The sequence below is a fragment of the Halictus rubicundus genome, chromosome 14 (genome assembly GCF_050948215.1).
Source record: "Halictus rubicundus isolate RS-2024b chromosome 14, iyHalRubi1_principal, whole genome shotgun sequence".
Taxonomy (NCBI): Eukaryota; Metazoa; Arthropoda; class Insecta; order Hymenoptera; family Halictidae; genus Halictus; species Halictus rubicundus.
In genome coordinates this window covers 4,493,122-4,508,639 of record NC_135162.1, presented here as the reverse complement: position 1 = coordinate 4,508,639, position 15,518 = coordinate 4,493,122, and the positions used below count along the sequence as shown (strand labels likewise).

Genomic DNA, 15,518 nt, shown 5'->3' with positions numbered 1-15,518 from the left:
GGTCTGGCTAAAATGCTCGATTTTGACAATCGGTTCCGCAGATTGTTCGAACGTTTGCTGTCCAAGGATACTTCGTCAACTGAACTGGCAGATTGCGCGCGTAACCCGTTGCCGAGCACGCTGTTCATTACGCATTCGTATAGCTAGCACGAAAACGTTTTCCGATAGGAAGTTCTAATTGCCGCAATCTGGAAGTTCGCTCGGAACTGCACCCTGTCGTTCGAACACTTTCCCATCCTTCCTTTCGAGCATGGACAAAAACGCACAATGGACCGCTTCGATATCGAATAATAACTATCCAGGGGAGGACAGAAAAAAAAAGAAAGCGCACTCAAATTGTTTGCCACAGGGTGAATTCTTGCCTTGTCTTCGTGGGGATATAGAAACTCCGATGTACCTAACATTTTGGATGCGTGCAGGGGGTATTGGTGAACTTTCGTAAATGGCATTATAGTAGTTCAAACTATAAACCTCTAGGTTGTTTTTTCGTCTGAGATGATCAGTTGTCGACGCTCGAGACTGTTACGAGAACCGACAGGTAGCCCATCGCTGTTCTCAGAATCTGAAGTTGAAAAAGACCTTCTGCATCTTGGTTCTTGGAATAGTATTAGTGGACGCGGAGGTGATCTTACGGTGCTAAACATTTCCATGGAGAAGGTACCGAATTTGCCTGCTGTCAGACAAAGTGGTCGCTTGGATCTCAGCATGACGAATACAAGACACTTCGCTTCTGGCGGTGCTACGTTGTACCATCTCGATTCGTAGGCGGCGACGGCCATGTTGGAGCTCTGCAACATAGCGTTTTCTCACTCGGAATCTGCTCGCCAGGAGCCATTGCCTTCGGAAGAACAGTAAGCATTGTTCCGATCATGCTTCGCTCGCTTGGATATTAATTGCGATTCGTTAACAATTGGAGAACCGGGATACCAGCACGTGTTAACATCATTCGATTGTGGATTGCATCGAAGTACGAGCTAATTTATAAAAATGAGATTAAAGACCACTCACTTGGACGCGAAGCAGTTCGCCCACGTAACAATAAACGAACATGTGTACTATAACGAACGATATGAAAAGCACGAAAAAGACCAATTGAAAGTTCAGCATGCCCTCGTCGCTTGTCAGTATCACCTGTAACAAATAAGCACAGTTAAGATCTGTCGATTTGTTTCTCGCTTTGATTATTTACATTGAAGAACAGAAATCCCTGGAAACATATCTCGACTGTGCTGAATAGCATCTGAAGAAATAACAGCATGCTGAAGCAGTCGTCGATCCTGGCAGCAGCCCTTTGGTAAAAGAAAACACGCGTCGCCATTATCAGCAATTTCTTAATTTGTTATTATCGCGGTAATAATATCGATTGTCTGCTCGAGGCAGTTGACACATCCGGGATCAATTTTTGACCTCACCAGCGGCGATGTTGTTCTAATTGAAATATGTTGTAGTCCATGTGAAGTTAGGGGTAGCAGGGTTTGAGTCATCAAGAATGTTGCAAATTTTGTCCATTCTGGCGAACATGCACTTCACGTACGAATTTTTATCTCGGGAACTATTTGCCTGATCGAAATAATTTTTTTTTATTGTATTCAGACGGTATTGGGCTATTGTAAATGAATTCTTCAACCTGGATAATAAACTTTGTAATGTCGAAAAACATAAACGAATCCTTTTTTTTTCGTTTTTTTCGGTGAGGTGCCAAGGTTTTTTAAGCTTTGAAAATATTTCATCAGATCCCTTGAAGTTTTCTCATCGAAAGGAGCCCTTCAAAAGATGGAGACTTGAAATTGCCGTCCCAATGAACTGGGAAATGGCGCGGTGTACTCCCGTTTCAGGTAGGCGAGTCGTGCGTTCTGCTATTATGGTCGGCTGCCTATACTGCTGGATCCAAAGCAACACCGGCAGATCTCGTACACGACTAAATGACTCTATTTATACATCAAGAACTACATTAATAACCACTCATGGCGAACGACATCTTTTTAACCATGACTTCATTTATATATGCAATGTCTATACTAATTGAATATGTTCTACAAAAGAGGTGCTATTACTCGATGGAAACCACGAGAAAATGGTGGTTTTCTTCCATCGGGATTGGGTATGGAGGGGTTATGGTCAGAAGTATGGATAGAATCATTGAGTGTGGTGGACTTGGGGATTGTGAGAACAAATATAATGAAAACTATTTCATTACACTAAACACGGAGCAATACATATCGCACGAGCAAGTTTTACATAGTGCTTCTTTATTTGATAATAGCGTGAAGCTATTACAGCTTCTAGCGCATGTAATTGGTAATATAATAAATCTTTAGGGTTGAGAATTTAATTTTACAATGGTCTTTGTAAGCTTGTGCGCATTGTTAGTTTTTTAATGCTTCCTCTAATACCGCCATATGGGCCCTTACCATGAGCGGTTGCAAAAAATGTCATTCAGCAGGAACACCGAAATCGTTAAAATGATGAGTTAAATTAATGCTTAATGCCCCGTCAGAAAAGTATATAATCTCTTTTATGTTTTTTCAGATGTACAGGTTGTTCGACTACAGCTGAGAGAAAATTTAAGGAGCGGTTCTACAAAACAATATAGGACGAAAATGAAGAATAATAAAATTGCGATTTAGGCTTCATTTTTTAGTTATTATCAATTAACACTAGATTTACGGGACCCGTCAAAATGACGGATTCTAGTATTTTTTAAATTGCGACTATTGAGATTGTAAAAATGATTCCATGAGCAATTATTTAACGAATCGATTTCTTTGGGTATATATGATTAAAAAAATGGCTATAAACTTTGATCGATACATTCATGTTATTTTTATAAAGTAATGTAAAATAGTCATTTTTAGTGCTCCGTAAACCTAGTGTAAAAAATCCGTCTAAAATGCGGCAACCCGACCAAAAGAGGTGTACGTTGCTTATGTCATAAAGGTGTGCGTCAGTTGTGTATTAAAGGGGGATCTCGCTCGTACCCTATGCTTGTGCTTTGTGATCACACACTTTAGTCCATAATTCGGCTAGTACCGAAGTTGCGTGTGGAATGATCCAATCGGTCGGTTTACAGCCTTATTCCTGATGACTTCCTGTGATGCACGCGGAGTATCTGTCACTTGATACGTGACCAACGCGCATGGTCTATGACGCACGCAACGTACACTTCTGTTAGTCGGTTTGCCGCATTCGAGGCGCATTTCGAATCGTTAATACCTAAAAAATGAAGCCGGAATCATAATTTTTTTTAGTTTTCATGTTCGTCTTATATTGTCATGGAGAACCACCCCTTAAATTTTCTCCCAACTGAAGTCGAACACCCTGTATGTGTTTAAGGGGCCGGTCTCCGTAGATTCGTGATAAGGTAGAGTGACTACATTACCGTCAAAAAATGGTTTCACGTGCTTCAAGTTTTCGTCCTTATATGAGAATATTTTTCGCTGGGAAAGGGCTCATTCGAAAGAGGAAGGTTCAATCTAGTTTGCGCTGGTCAGGAGCTGCCGAGATTATGCAGATATTTGGCAATATAAGCGTTCGAAGTAGGTCAAAAATTGACGATGTGCATGCCGTGGAATCCAAGCATTTTTATGCCATTCGATGAGTTTTCTGGATGATGTCGAGACCAGCGCGCACTATAAAATAACTCCAGCTACAAATTGAGCTATAATTTGTCTTGATTTTGTTGCGAAATAAAGGCGAAAATTTGAAGCACGTTTCTGGCGTCAGAATTCATAATATCGATGATACATAGCAAAAAATGTGACAAGTTTAGTCACAGACTTAAGACCCGTCGGATCAAGACCAAGACGGATCTTAAGTCTGTGTCTGAAGGCTGTGAATGGAAATTATTAATTAAAAAGTCACGTGACTACCCCGGGCCCTTAAGATAGTCCATTAACTTCTTTTAAAAAATATGAACGGAACGTATATTATGTTCTAAACTTTCAGAAATTATGACAAGATTATGACTTAGTTCTTCATTCAGTCCTGTATAGCGGAGAGCACGACTCCCCTACCAAAAATGGGGACACACTGTGTTCATTCCCCGTCATTCCCATTCATTGTGACGTCAATTTTCAAGACACCATCTTTTTCAAGGGCTCATTTTGATGGGAAAACTTCAGGGAACCTGATCATATTTTTTCAAAATTTGAAAAACCTTGGCGCCTCATAAAAAAAGAATTCGTTAACGATTTGCGACATTATAAACTTAATTACACAGGTTGAAAAATTATTTTACATACCCAAAACTTTTCTGAATGAAGCAAGAAAAATTTAGCTCGATCACACAAATAGTTCCGGAGATCAAAATTCGTAAGTGAAGTGCATTTTCCCCAAAAACCGGCAAAAATTGCAAAATTCGAAACCCTGTAATTTTTACACAAATTCCAAACCGGCAAAACGTTGTTTTAAAACCCGCCCCTAATTTCACATGGAATTGGAACTTATTTCAATTAGAACAAAATCGCCAATGGTGAGGTCATAAGTGATCGATTTGGCAAGGAATGACCTCACGTTAATCTTTCTCCATAGAAGAATTAAAAATCTGTAAGATATTCTGATTGCTGAACCTGGACGTTTCATTAGGCCGAGAACGTTTTCATTTTTGACAATGTCCTAATTACAAATATATTTTATCGGGACTGTGTACAAGAAAAGTGAGAAACTTTCTGCACAGATCTCGATCAGCCAATCAACCCCGCTCGAACCCTATCTGTTCACCAGTTCAAGTGTTCGTGCCGCTTCACTATAGAGGCCAGCTCCTCCCGAATGTCGCTAGAATTCCTGACATTTTTCCCATTCGATTCATCCATCAGATTCTCCAGTTTCCTGTGCAGATTCGTGAACTGTCCGCACGTGTGCAATACCAACGTGGCTATGAAAATGTCAACGCTGGTATAAGGGATGACAGCACAGTAGGCAGCGATTACTTGCGCCACGTTCACTGCCACCCTGAACAGTGTCCGCCTCAGGTCGATGGGGTAGTACGCAGGGTAAATGGTCAAATGATCCGACGGTTCTGTGTTTATGTCGCACGTGGCTATCGCGTAGGATCGGGTGCCGATGTATGCGACCAACATCGACTGGGTCAGAACGGTGCACCAAATCGACAAACTATTACAAAGCTTCGCGCTGTCCACCATCGTTCTTCTCTCCTCCTCGGTCTTCGGTGCGTGCCAGTCGTCGTAGAATGACTTTATCAGCGGCTGAAGGTCTGCAGACATTGATAAAAATTAATACAAACTTATTTGGACAAAATCTTACGTGTAAATTAATCTTGAGATTTCTTTCAGTCTACAGTAGAACCTGGATCATCTGATGTCTAGAGTCTCCGATATCCCAACATACTTTGTATAGAGGGTGTTCGACTACAGATGCGGGAAAATTTGAAGGGTGATTCTCGATGACGATATAAGATGAAAATGAAGAATAAAAAATTTGCGATTTTGACTTCGTCTTTTAGATATTAGCAATCAAATATCCGCCTAAAATGCGGCAACCCGACCAACAGAGGTGTCCGTTGTGTACGTCATAAAGGCGCGCGACAGTCACGTATCAAGTGACAAATACATGCTTACCTTGGTTCTTAGTTGTGGTCTCAGCGTGGTGAAATATTTTAAGAATTCACAAATTAATCGTTGGACGACATTGAACCTGCCTACGTGTTAAAATCCACAAGGGCATTTCTAATATCCGCCCTACGGAATTATCGAGTAGAAGGGATTAACGCCTTTTCAATCTACAATCAGACTCACATAATTAATTTACTCGTGGTCACTATAAAATGGTTTCCATATATCCATTATGTCCATCAATATTGAAAGAAATCCTCGCAAGGGCAAGTATTCACAAAAATGAACATATTTGTTTACATGACTGTCGCGCGCCTCTATGACGTACGTAACGTTCACCTCTGTTGGTAGGGTTGCCTCATTCCAGGCGGATTTTTAACCCCTTCCACTCGAGTGGTGACTCTGAAGCACCACTAGAAATTGTTGTGGCAATATTTCAAAGAAATTACGAGAAATTTTAGAAAATATTTGTTACATTACAGAATTTGTATTTAATAGATTACTAAACATTTAAATATTATATGTAGAAATCGGATCAGTGTCGTATGAATATAATGAAAATATTGTAAGACGGAAGAAAAATTTAGTTTTGGATTGAAAATAGCGCCGAGTGCAAAGGGTTAAATGTCAACAACTGAAAAATGGAGCCGAAATCGAATTTGTTTTATTCCTCATTTTCGTTTTATATTGTCATGGAGAACCACTCCTTAAATTTTCTCCCAACTGTAGTCGATCACTGTGTATAAGTAGCTCAATCTAAAGCTATATGCAAACGTTACTTATTGTATAAATCAATAACAATTGAATTTGTAACGAAGAAACTTGTGTATTACACGAACCCACGGGGTTTTTCTGTTTGATTGGGATAATCGAGGTTCCACCATATCTATTTTTGTATACTTTTATACATGTACTCGTAAGTAATGTATATTTAGTACATACAGGGTGAGTCACCTAACATTTGCACCTCAAATATCTTTGTTGTTTCTAAAGATACGTAAAATATGGTAAGGACAAAGTTGAATGGTACAATGAGGCTGACACGATGCCATAAAAAATTTTGTTTTTATGTCATTTTTTTAGAGATATCAAGGTCACCTTGACTTTTTTTTAAATGGAACCACCCTTTTTTAAACACCTACAATGATAGTCCCTTTCATTAGGAATGCAGTGACTATATTATTCCAAGGTCATTCAAGGTCAAGGACAGAAAAAACGTATGAAACTAAAATATGGAAGCAGAATACCTGTATTTTATAAATGTATAATTGGGCCATGATTAGTGAATGTTGCTTCCTCCGTAAACAAGACATTAGAAAAAAATGAATGATTTTGAAGCAATCCCCATTGACAAAAGTTATTTCTATTTTGAAAATCATTCCCGTGCAATTCTTGATGGAGCGATATGTGGAACGGATGAAATTTATGTCGGGCCAGAATTCGTATTACGCTACTTTGACTTATGCCTGCTTTCCGGGAAATTTTTCTCGTACTCACGTGAGGATCGACAGCGATTGCTGCTAAAATATTAATTTCATTGTCTTCATTAGTCGTGGGATTCTTCCGTTTGTGCTGTCTTGTATGTACACTTCCAGTACTTCGAAACAACCTGTACGTATTAATGAAAGTCTGTCTCGAAGGAGTGTTTCGTTCGGGGTACCTTTCTTCATAATGTAATCGGGCCTGCACTGCATTTTATCTACATTCACAGTAAGTCGTGATCATATCACACTTTTCAGTCATTGAATAAGACGGAATCGCATTTGGAAACAGTAAATAAGAATGCTGAATAACAATAACATTGAAGGACCTTAATATGTTTACTTTAACTACGACCATACTATGTTTACTATTTACTACAAGTCTCAACCGTGATAAACGTATTCTGCTTACATATTCTAAATCTTATACGTTTTCTCTGTCGGTGACCTTGAATGACCTTGGAATAATTATTGCCACTGAATTCCTAATGAAAGGGACTATCATTGTAGGTGTTTAAAAAAGGGTGGTGCCATTTAAAAAAGTGAAGGTCACCTTGATATCTCTAAAAAAATGACATAAAAACAAAATTTTTTTTGGCATCGTGTCAGCCCCATTGTACCATTCAACTTTGTCCTTACCATATTTTAATAACAAGAAAGATATTTGAGGTGTTAACGTTAGGTGACTCACCCTGTATATTATACTTATAATCTTATAAGAAATTTATTGTGGCTTCTTCTCACGCAGAGAAAACTATTGGTACATTCTTAGAGGAGAACAATGTCTTTCTTAGGGCTCGGATCTTTGCAAGATCTTGGTCCGATCTTGATCCGTTTGTGGGCTTACCTTTTCGATAATACCAGACGAAAATTAACTTGATAACCGAGTTGTATCCTGGGATGTTGGCCAGCGACAAGATGGACGTGATCTGACTGAGATCGTTACCCACCATGAACAGATCCGCGCTCTGCCATACGTTGACAAAGATCATTACACAGAAGACGGATACGAAAGCTCGGAAATCCGCTATACGTTCGTGTACCATCGCTGGTTCTGGCCAGATTCCAACTATACGGAGATTGAAACGATTCCATCCGATCGCGTCTCTTAAATCTAGAACATCGGCGATCGTTAACGACGATTGCTCGCATTCAGTCAAAATGACTGGTTCTTAATTTTTTCTTTCACAATTACTGAAATTATAAAAATGTTCTCGTCAGAAATTTTTGAATGAACTTCTTTATTGAAGCACATGTTAGAATAAAAATGGTTGTATTTATTGCTCAGTAGTTCTAATGTTAATAAAAATTGAGTAATCTACAGCTTTTTGGTAATGAAAATTGGATACATCCCCGTTCAGTAGAGAGTCGCGATCTTGATTGTATTTTCTGTATATCGTTTAGTATCGAGGCTTATTCAATTCGGATTCGATGGGGGTTGTGGAGTACCTCGTTCGAAATCCATTAGCACCCTACTAGACCACGCGACAAACTGACGACCACGAAATTTCTGAGTCTCTTGGTCTGCGCAGTTCATCGAAAGGACGCATGCTCGCTTTTTATGCTTTTTTTTTTGTAAGAAAGTTCGTTTCCACCCCATGCAGAAAGTGCACGAAGTCAAGTAGGAGGGAGCCTTTCCGCGTAGTTTGCTAGTTTTCTTTTGTGGTTCCGATGAAAAAATTAGCAATCGATTGGAACTTCGTGTAGGTACAACGGTTCATGAATTCGTTGATTATTGAAGACGCTCCGAAAGTCTCCGAAAGTATATTCTCCTGTCTGTTTAATTGATAGACTTGGAACGATCGTGGTAAAGAAATACAGGTTACGAGCTGTAGTTACTATAAGCTCTTGAAACTGCGCGATGTCCTCTTGGCGGTGAGACGTAGTACGTTTCTTATAGTTATACACTTGTGAACAGCTAAGACAATAACAGGATCTTCGTAGACATTGCAATTGACTGTGCTTCGAATAAAGTGTCTTGATTAAGCCCTGTTTTAATTCATAAATGCAGTTACACCAGACTTCCGTGGATTATTATAAGTATTTACAAGTAATACGTTTAAATACCAAAACGTTCATAAAAAATCAATACAAGATGGACTGTATTTATTTATTAATCTTTCATGGCCAATAAAACGGACAGGTATCCGGCGGAAGTCTTCATTACCTGAAAAAAAAGAACTGTAATCTTGTAAATCTTGTAACTCTTGACCTAATCATATATACAGTACACTTGGCATCGTATAATATAGGGTGTTCGACTACCGGTGGGAGAAAATTTAAGGGGTGGTGCTCCAAGAGAATATAAGATTTTAGCTTAAGAGAATATAACCTTTATTTCTTACTTATTATCAATTAAAAATTTGCCTAAAATGCGGCAACCCGGCCATCAGAGGTGTACGTTGCTTACGTCATAAAGGCGCGTCATATAGTCACGTGTCAAGGGGGGTCCTGGCTTGCACCCAACGATTAGGCTTTGACGTCCTCACTATAGCTAATAATTCGTTTAGAACCTAAAATGCGTGTGGAATGACCCAACACGCCGAATTTTTGCCAGGTGACTTCTAGCGAGCCACACGGAGTATCTGTCACATGATTCGTGACTGTCGGCCGGATTGCCGCATTTTAGGCGGATTTTTAATTGTTAATAATTAAAATATGAAGCCGATGTCACAATTTTTTTACCCTTCGTTTTCGTCTGATATTGTCACGAACCACCCCTTAAATTTTCTCCCACCTGTAGTCGAACACGCACAAGTATTCATTTATTATTAATTTTTCGGTGTGTAAGACATATATTATCTTTGTTACTGGCATAGGAGGAATATTTGTAATTAATTTGTTGGAAACTCACAGCGTTAAAAAGTTCAAAGGAGAGAGGGCTAAATTTTCCAGCAGTTATTTTCAACGATTCTCCTGCCCGATGTATTATGGTGATCATCAAAGCCGCCTGTTTCGGCGGTAGATCGTACCAAATGCAATCGTACGCCGATTGAGCTATTCCGGTACTCTAAAAGTTGGAATATTGTTACTGTACTGTGACATATACCGGGTGGTTCACGAGAAATAGGCCACCTCTTAGGCTTAGAGATAGAAGAAAATGTTACAGAGAAAAGTTGTACTGTTAAAAGGGGCAAATATGGTGATATAAAAAAATGTTCCGATTGTAGTCGTTTTCAGTCTTTTGAAGGTCATCGATGATTTGTAAATAGCACCATATATTTTTAACTTTACAGTGTTGTAGCTGATGTCAAGATGAGTTCAATGATGTGGTACACTATGACCTTCAACTGTCCTTGAACCAGAAAATTTATCATAAAGCAATGGTAACTTCAAAATGTGCAATCATTTTATTTCAATTAAATTAAATGTTCGAAATTATGACCTTGAGCAGTAACACTAACATTTAAACATTTTACAAAGCAATCAATTGTACTTTCAATTGTTTCTGTTGGAATTGATTTACTCATCTTTGAGTGTTCTCCACATATGGTGGTATTTAAAAATCATTGATGACCTTCGCAAAACCTTGAAAACGACTGCTATTGGAACATTTCTTTATATTACCATATTTGTCCCTTTTAACAGTTCAACTTTTCTCTCTAACATTTTCTTCTATCTCTAAGCCTAACGGAGCTACTTAGGTGGCCTGTTTCTCGTGAACCACCCGGTATACTATAGAAAAATAGTGAAATTCATTTTTTATCGAGGTATCGGTAGAACATTGAATTTGCCTCGAGTATTGCTCTGACGATGAATTAATAATCAAGTATATAATTTAAAACTCTTTTTCACATTGTAATTGTTGTCTACTCACTTCTTGAACAAGCATCTCCCCAACGTAACAGTAAACAAAGAAGTGCAGCATCGAGTTTGTCACGTGCATGAAACAAAAGATCATCTCAAAAATGGATACCTTGTCCTCCTCTTGGTCTACGGACTATAAAATAAGATAAGTATGTGCAACTAACATTTGTCTTCGTGAAACAATAATTCAATCTAGCGTCCATGGACGTACGTTTATCAAACGATATCCGGTCATACAGAACATCAACGTGCACATCACGGTTTGCACAAGCAGCATCAGATTGAAGCATTCTTCCACAGTCACTGCAAACCTTGAACACAAAATTTCCGAATCAGACATCTTTACCGTTGGCAGATATCCCTTTTTACAGTAATAATTCCTAAAAGATCACAATCGATATAAGATGGCTATCAACATTCAAAGTCTTGCCCAAAATGCAGATGTTCTTTTTCAAAAAACAACTTCCAGGACCAAAGCTGTAACTCAATTTTCAATATTTCATCGGAAAAAAGTTACAAGTCCTGAGATAAAGCAAGAGTTTTGCATTATCTAAACGTTGAAACAATACGTCCACTAATTTCTTCATAACAAAATTCGTAAAGATCATGTTCCTCCGGTAAAGTTAGGGGCCAAGTCGTCTTTCTTTGGGGCCTAAAATTTTTTATTAAGGGCCATGTCGCCGTAGACCCGTGATAAAGTAGAGTGACCACGTTACCGACAAAATGTGACAAATTCAGTCATAGACTTAAGACCCGTCGGATCAGGACCAAAACGGATCTTAAGTTGGTATCTGAAGTCTGTGAACGGAAATTGTACATCAGTTACCGACCTGCTGACTCTGCAAAAGTCACGTGACTACCCTTGGCAGACTCCTAATGAATGGCATGCACAAACCTCGTCAGCTCGTTGTGCCTGTGTACAATGTAAACGATTCTGTCCCTGAACTTCGTCTGATGGTTTCTGTTAGCCAGGTCTTCAAGAGCGTTCCTGAGAATGGACAATTGTCCGCACAGATGTAGCACGAGGACGGCCAGGAAAGTGTCGAAGCTGGAGTAGCATAGGGTCATGGACGCCATGCCCATGATCTGTCCCATCCAGGTCACCTGCAAATTCGGACTCTTCCCCGTGTCGTAGGGGAAGATCGATGGGTGTAGCAGTGCCTTCGAATCGGTCATCGAGGTGTTCTCAATGCTGCTGGTTACTTGAAGAGCCATGAATGCGACAAACATTATGTAAGTGAAGCTGGACAACACGATCGATATCAATCGACTTATTTTTGCGTTCTTCAGCATCACTTGATGATCCGATTTCGAATGCGGCGAGGACCAGTCGGCCAGCAATTGTTCAAGCAACAGCGAGAGTGCTGGAAAGACGATAGCTCAACACTATTTCTCCCGAAGCTGTCAAAAGTCATCTTTTAAAATTTTTAAATTGATCTGTTCTAGTTCTACAGAAAATGTAACAAAAAATGTGTATAATTTTGTAGCTAACAAATCTATTTGTTGAGCGTTTATGTTGATTTATTGATACCACTAAAGGGTGGGTTCTCCGGCCGCTAGGAGAAGCTCGAGTGAGAGTGTGGCACGTTCACAACGCTAGATCCGCATATACGTACACGAGGATTGCAAGGGTCCGGGATTGCTCATGCCATTTCGCAATAATGCAAAGATGGGACTTTTCTGTGGTCGAAAGCGCTAGATAAAAGATAAATCTAGAGCGCTAGCCCCTCCAAAAGTCCTACTTTTGCGTTTTCTAGACGAAATATGCAATATTCGGCAAAATGTAGAAGTCAAGTGACACAAGGCTGGGTTCCCCGGTGATCGTCACGCTATGAACGGCCGCTAGGAGAAGCTCGAGTGAGAGTGTCGCACGCTCACAACGCTAGAATATTGCGGATTACGTGTAGAAAACGTAAAAGTAGGACTTTTCAAGGGGCTAGCGCTCCAGATTTGTCTTTTATCTATCGCTTTTGACCACGGAAAAGGACCATCTTTGCATGACAGTGAATTCTCGATATATATCAACAACACGGGCCTTTCCAGGGTCATGTATTGCACAGAAGACATACCCTAGCCGTGTTATGTTTACACTCCTCGACGTTCGAGGCCTCTCGACATTCACGGCCCCTCACGGGGTATACCCCGCGGTAGTGGGGATAATTCCGCGTCGATTATCATCCAGGTCTTGGCGACATCGGACCTTTCGCTGCCGGCCGTGGTGGACCGCATGGTCGGCGGTGAGGGGCCATGGAATGCGGTCGTTTCCTTCTGCGAACAAGTAATGTCGCAGAAGGAGGTGGCGAAGAGGGGCGGGATGACGCCCCCCTAGAGGCCGGCGGCCCCCGGTTAGGGATCGCAGACGTGATGGCAGCGGTAGGACTAACTAATACTCCCACCGCCGGCATAGCGGGGACTACAACAAGGCTTCCTCCCAGGGGCGGGGCCGGCCGCAGGGGCGGGGCCGGGAGAGCGTCTCGCCTAGTCCCGCCAATGCGACTGCCGCCTCCGTACCGGGCGTCACGGACTGGGTGGGCCGGAGAGGACTGGGTGAGCCGGAACTCGCTTTGGCCCCTCCTTACCGCGTGCGGAGACCTCCTCTCTCGGCCCTGGGGAGCCCCTTGGGGCTTCTCCACCCCTCGAGTATATTAGGGGTTCTCCGGGGGGCGTGGACGACACGAGCTGGGACTCGTGTGGCGGCCCGCGCGGGGTCCTACTAGGGTAGGATCACATGGGGGTAGCTTCTCTCCCCGCGGGATGGGGTCGTAGTTGGCAAGGGCAGGGGGGTGGTCGGTTGCATTCGATTTCGAGATCCCGACCGCCTCCCAATTAGCTCAGGGAGGCCAGCGTGGGGTTTAGTGGGTATACCAGGCATTGCACACACCGCCGATGACTCCCACATAGTCCCACATACATAGTTCGGGGATGCGTAGTGCATTTTCATCACGATACAAAAAGGCCTTTGCGACATATATAAAGAAATCACTGTATTGCGAAATGGCATGAGGAATCTTGGACCCTTGGACTCCACATTTACAAATATGCGGATCTAGCGTTGCGAGTGTGCCACATTCTCTTTCGAGCTTCTCCTAGCGGCCGGAGAACCCAGTCTTTTAACATTGTGAATATTTTTCTCTGGTAGGATGCAAAGTGGTTTAACATAGACGAAGCCTAAATCAGGCTACTCTCCCTTATTTGGACGATTGAGAATGGAAAATGTAGCCCTTACTCTTTCGGTGACGTCGCAGGGAGGCGTGCTTGGACAGCGAGAAAAGGACCGGCGCGTTTATCGACAGATTCTCGATCGCCTCGTCCAAATTCGTCGATCTTAGTAGCAAATACGACATCTGAGGTAGGGAGACAAACATAATCGTCACGAAGACCGTCGACCAGAACACGAACGACGATATTTGACGCGAACGTTCTGCCGTAACTCGTGGATCTGGCCAAACACCGATCAGAATCAAATTGTATTTGGTAAATCCCATTGCGAAATCCATTTTCCCGATTACTTCTACGGGCACTTTTCAATTATTCCGCCGCGCCATAATCGTAAACCTCAATTCCGGAAGCGAGACGTTAATATTCGTAAAGCTAGCAATGGATTTTCTTGCGATCGAAAGCAAACATTTGGTATCCTAAAATCCAGTACTGTGATTAGAAAATTGTTCGTGCTTAGAAAATGCTAATGTCATAATATTACAGTGAATTCTCGATATATGTCAACAACAGGGGTCTTGCCAACGTCGTGTATCGTCCAAGAGACATACACGAGCCGTGTTTACTCCGCGGTAGTGGGGATAATTCCACGACGTTTATCATCCAGGTCGTGGCGACATATATACCGGGTGGTTTACGAGAAACAGGCCACCTAAATAGCTCCGTTAAGCTTAGGGATAGAAGAAAATGTTAGAGAGAAAAGTTGTGCTGTTAAAGGGGGCAAATATGATGATATAAAAAAATGTTCCAATGACAGTCGTTTTCAAGGTTTCTTGAAGGTTATCGATGATTTTTAAGTAGCACCATATATTTTTAACTTCACAGTGTCGTAACTGATGTCAAGGTGAGTTTAATGATGTGGTACACTATGACCTTCAAACGACCTCGAACTTGAAAATTTATGATAAAGCAGTGATAACTTCAAAATGTGCAATCATTTTATTTGAATTAAATTAAATGTTCGAAATTATGACCTTTTACAAGGCAATCAATTGTACTTTCAATTGTTTCTGTTGGAATTGATCTATAAGATCTAATTATTCTTTTTTGCAAGTTGTCTGGTGTTGTAGGTTGATCACGATAAACATCATCTTTGTGTGTTTCCCAGAAAAAAGAAATCAAGAGGAGTTAGATCAGGTGAACAAGCTGACTATAGTATGTGTCCATTACGCCCTATCCAGCGATTTGCAAATTTATTGTTCAGAAATTCTCTTATGGTACTCATGGAATTTTTAAAGGCATATCTTCTAAAAATATGGGCAATGTTTCTTCTAAAAACGTAAAGTATCTTATTGTGTTTAATGTGCCGGGAATAAAAAAGGATCCAATTATTTTGTTTCAAGGTCATTTGAAGGTCACAGTGTACCACATCATTAAACTCGTCTTGACATCAGCTACAACACTGTGAAGTTAAAAATATATGGTGCTATTTAAAAATCACCGA

General features: G+C 40.9%; 1 protein-coding gene across 1 annotated transcript; it reads right to left on the bottom strand.

Moving 5' to 3' along the window:
• Nucleotides 1–498: 498 nt before the first annotated feature.
• On the bottom strand, nucleotides 499–14,421 carry LOC143361007 (uncharacterized). Its single transcript, XM_076800247.1, has 14 exons — nucleotides 14,085–14,421; nucleotides 11,754–12,222; nucleotides 11,070–11,169; nucleotides 10,869–10,991; nucleotides 9,816–10,061; nucleotides 9,514–9,564; nucleotides 8,878–9,040; nucleotides 8,501–8,770; nucleotides 7,899–8,165; nucleotides 4,720–5,212; nucleotides 1,190–1,289; nucleotides 1,009–1,131; nucleotides 633–788; nucleotides 499–562 (listed from the first exon to the last, which is right to left on the bottom strand). Exons 1-14 carry the CDS (start codon nucleotides 14,353–14,355, stop codon nucleotides 500–502), a joined length of 2,895 nt encoding a protein of 964 aa, XP_076656362.1. The 5' UTR covers nucleotides 14,356–14,421; the 3' UTR covers nucleotide 499.
• Nucleotides 14,422–15,518: the final 1,097 nt, after the last annotated feature.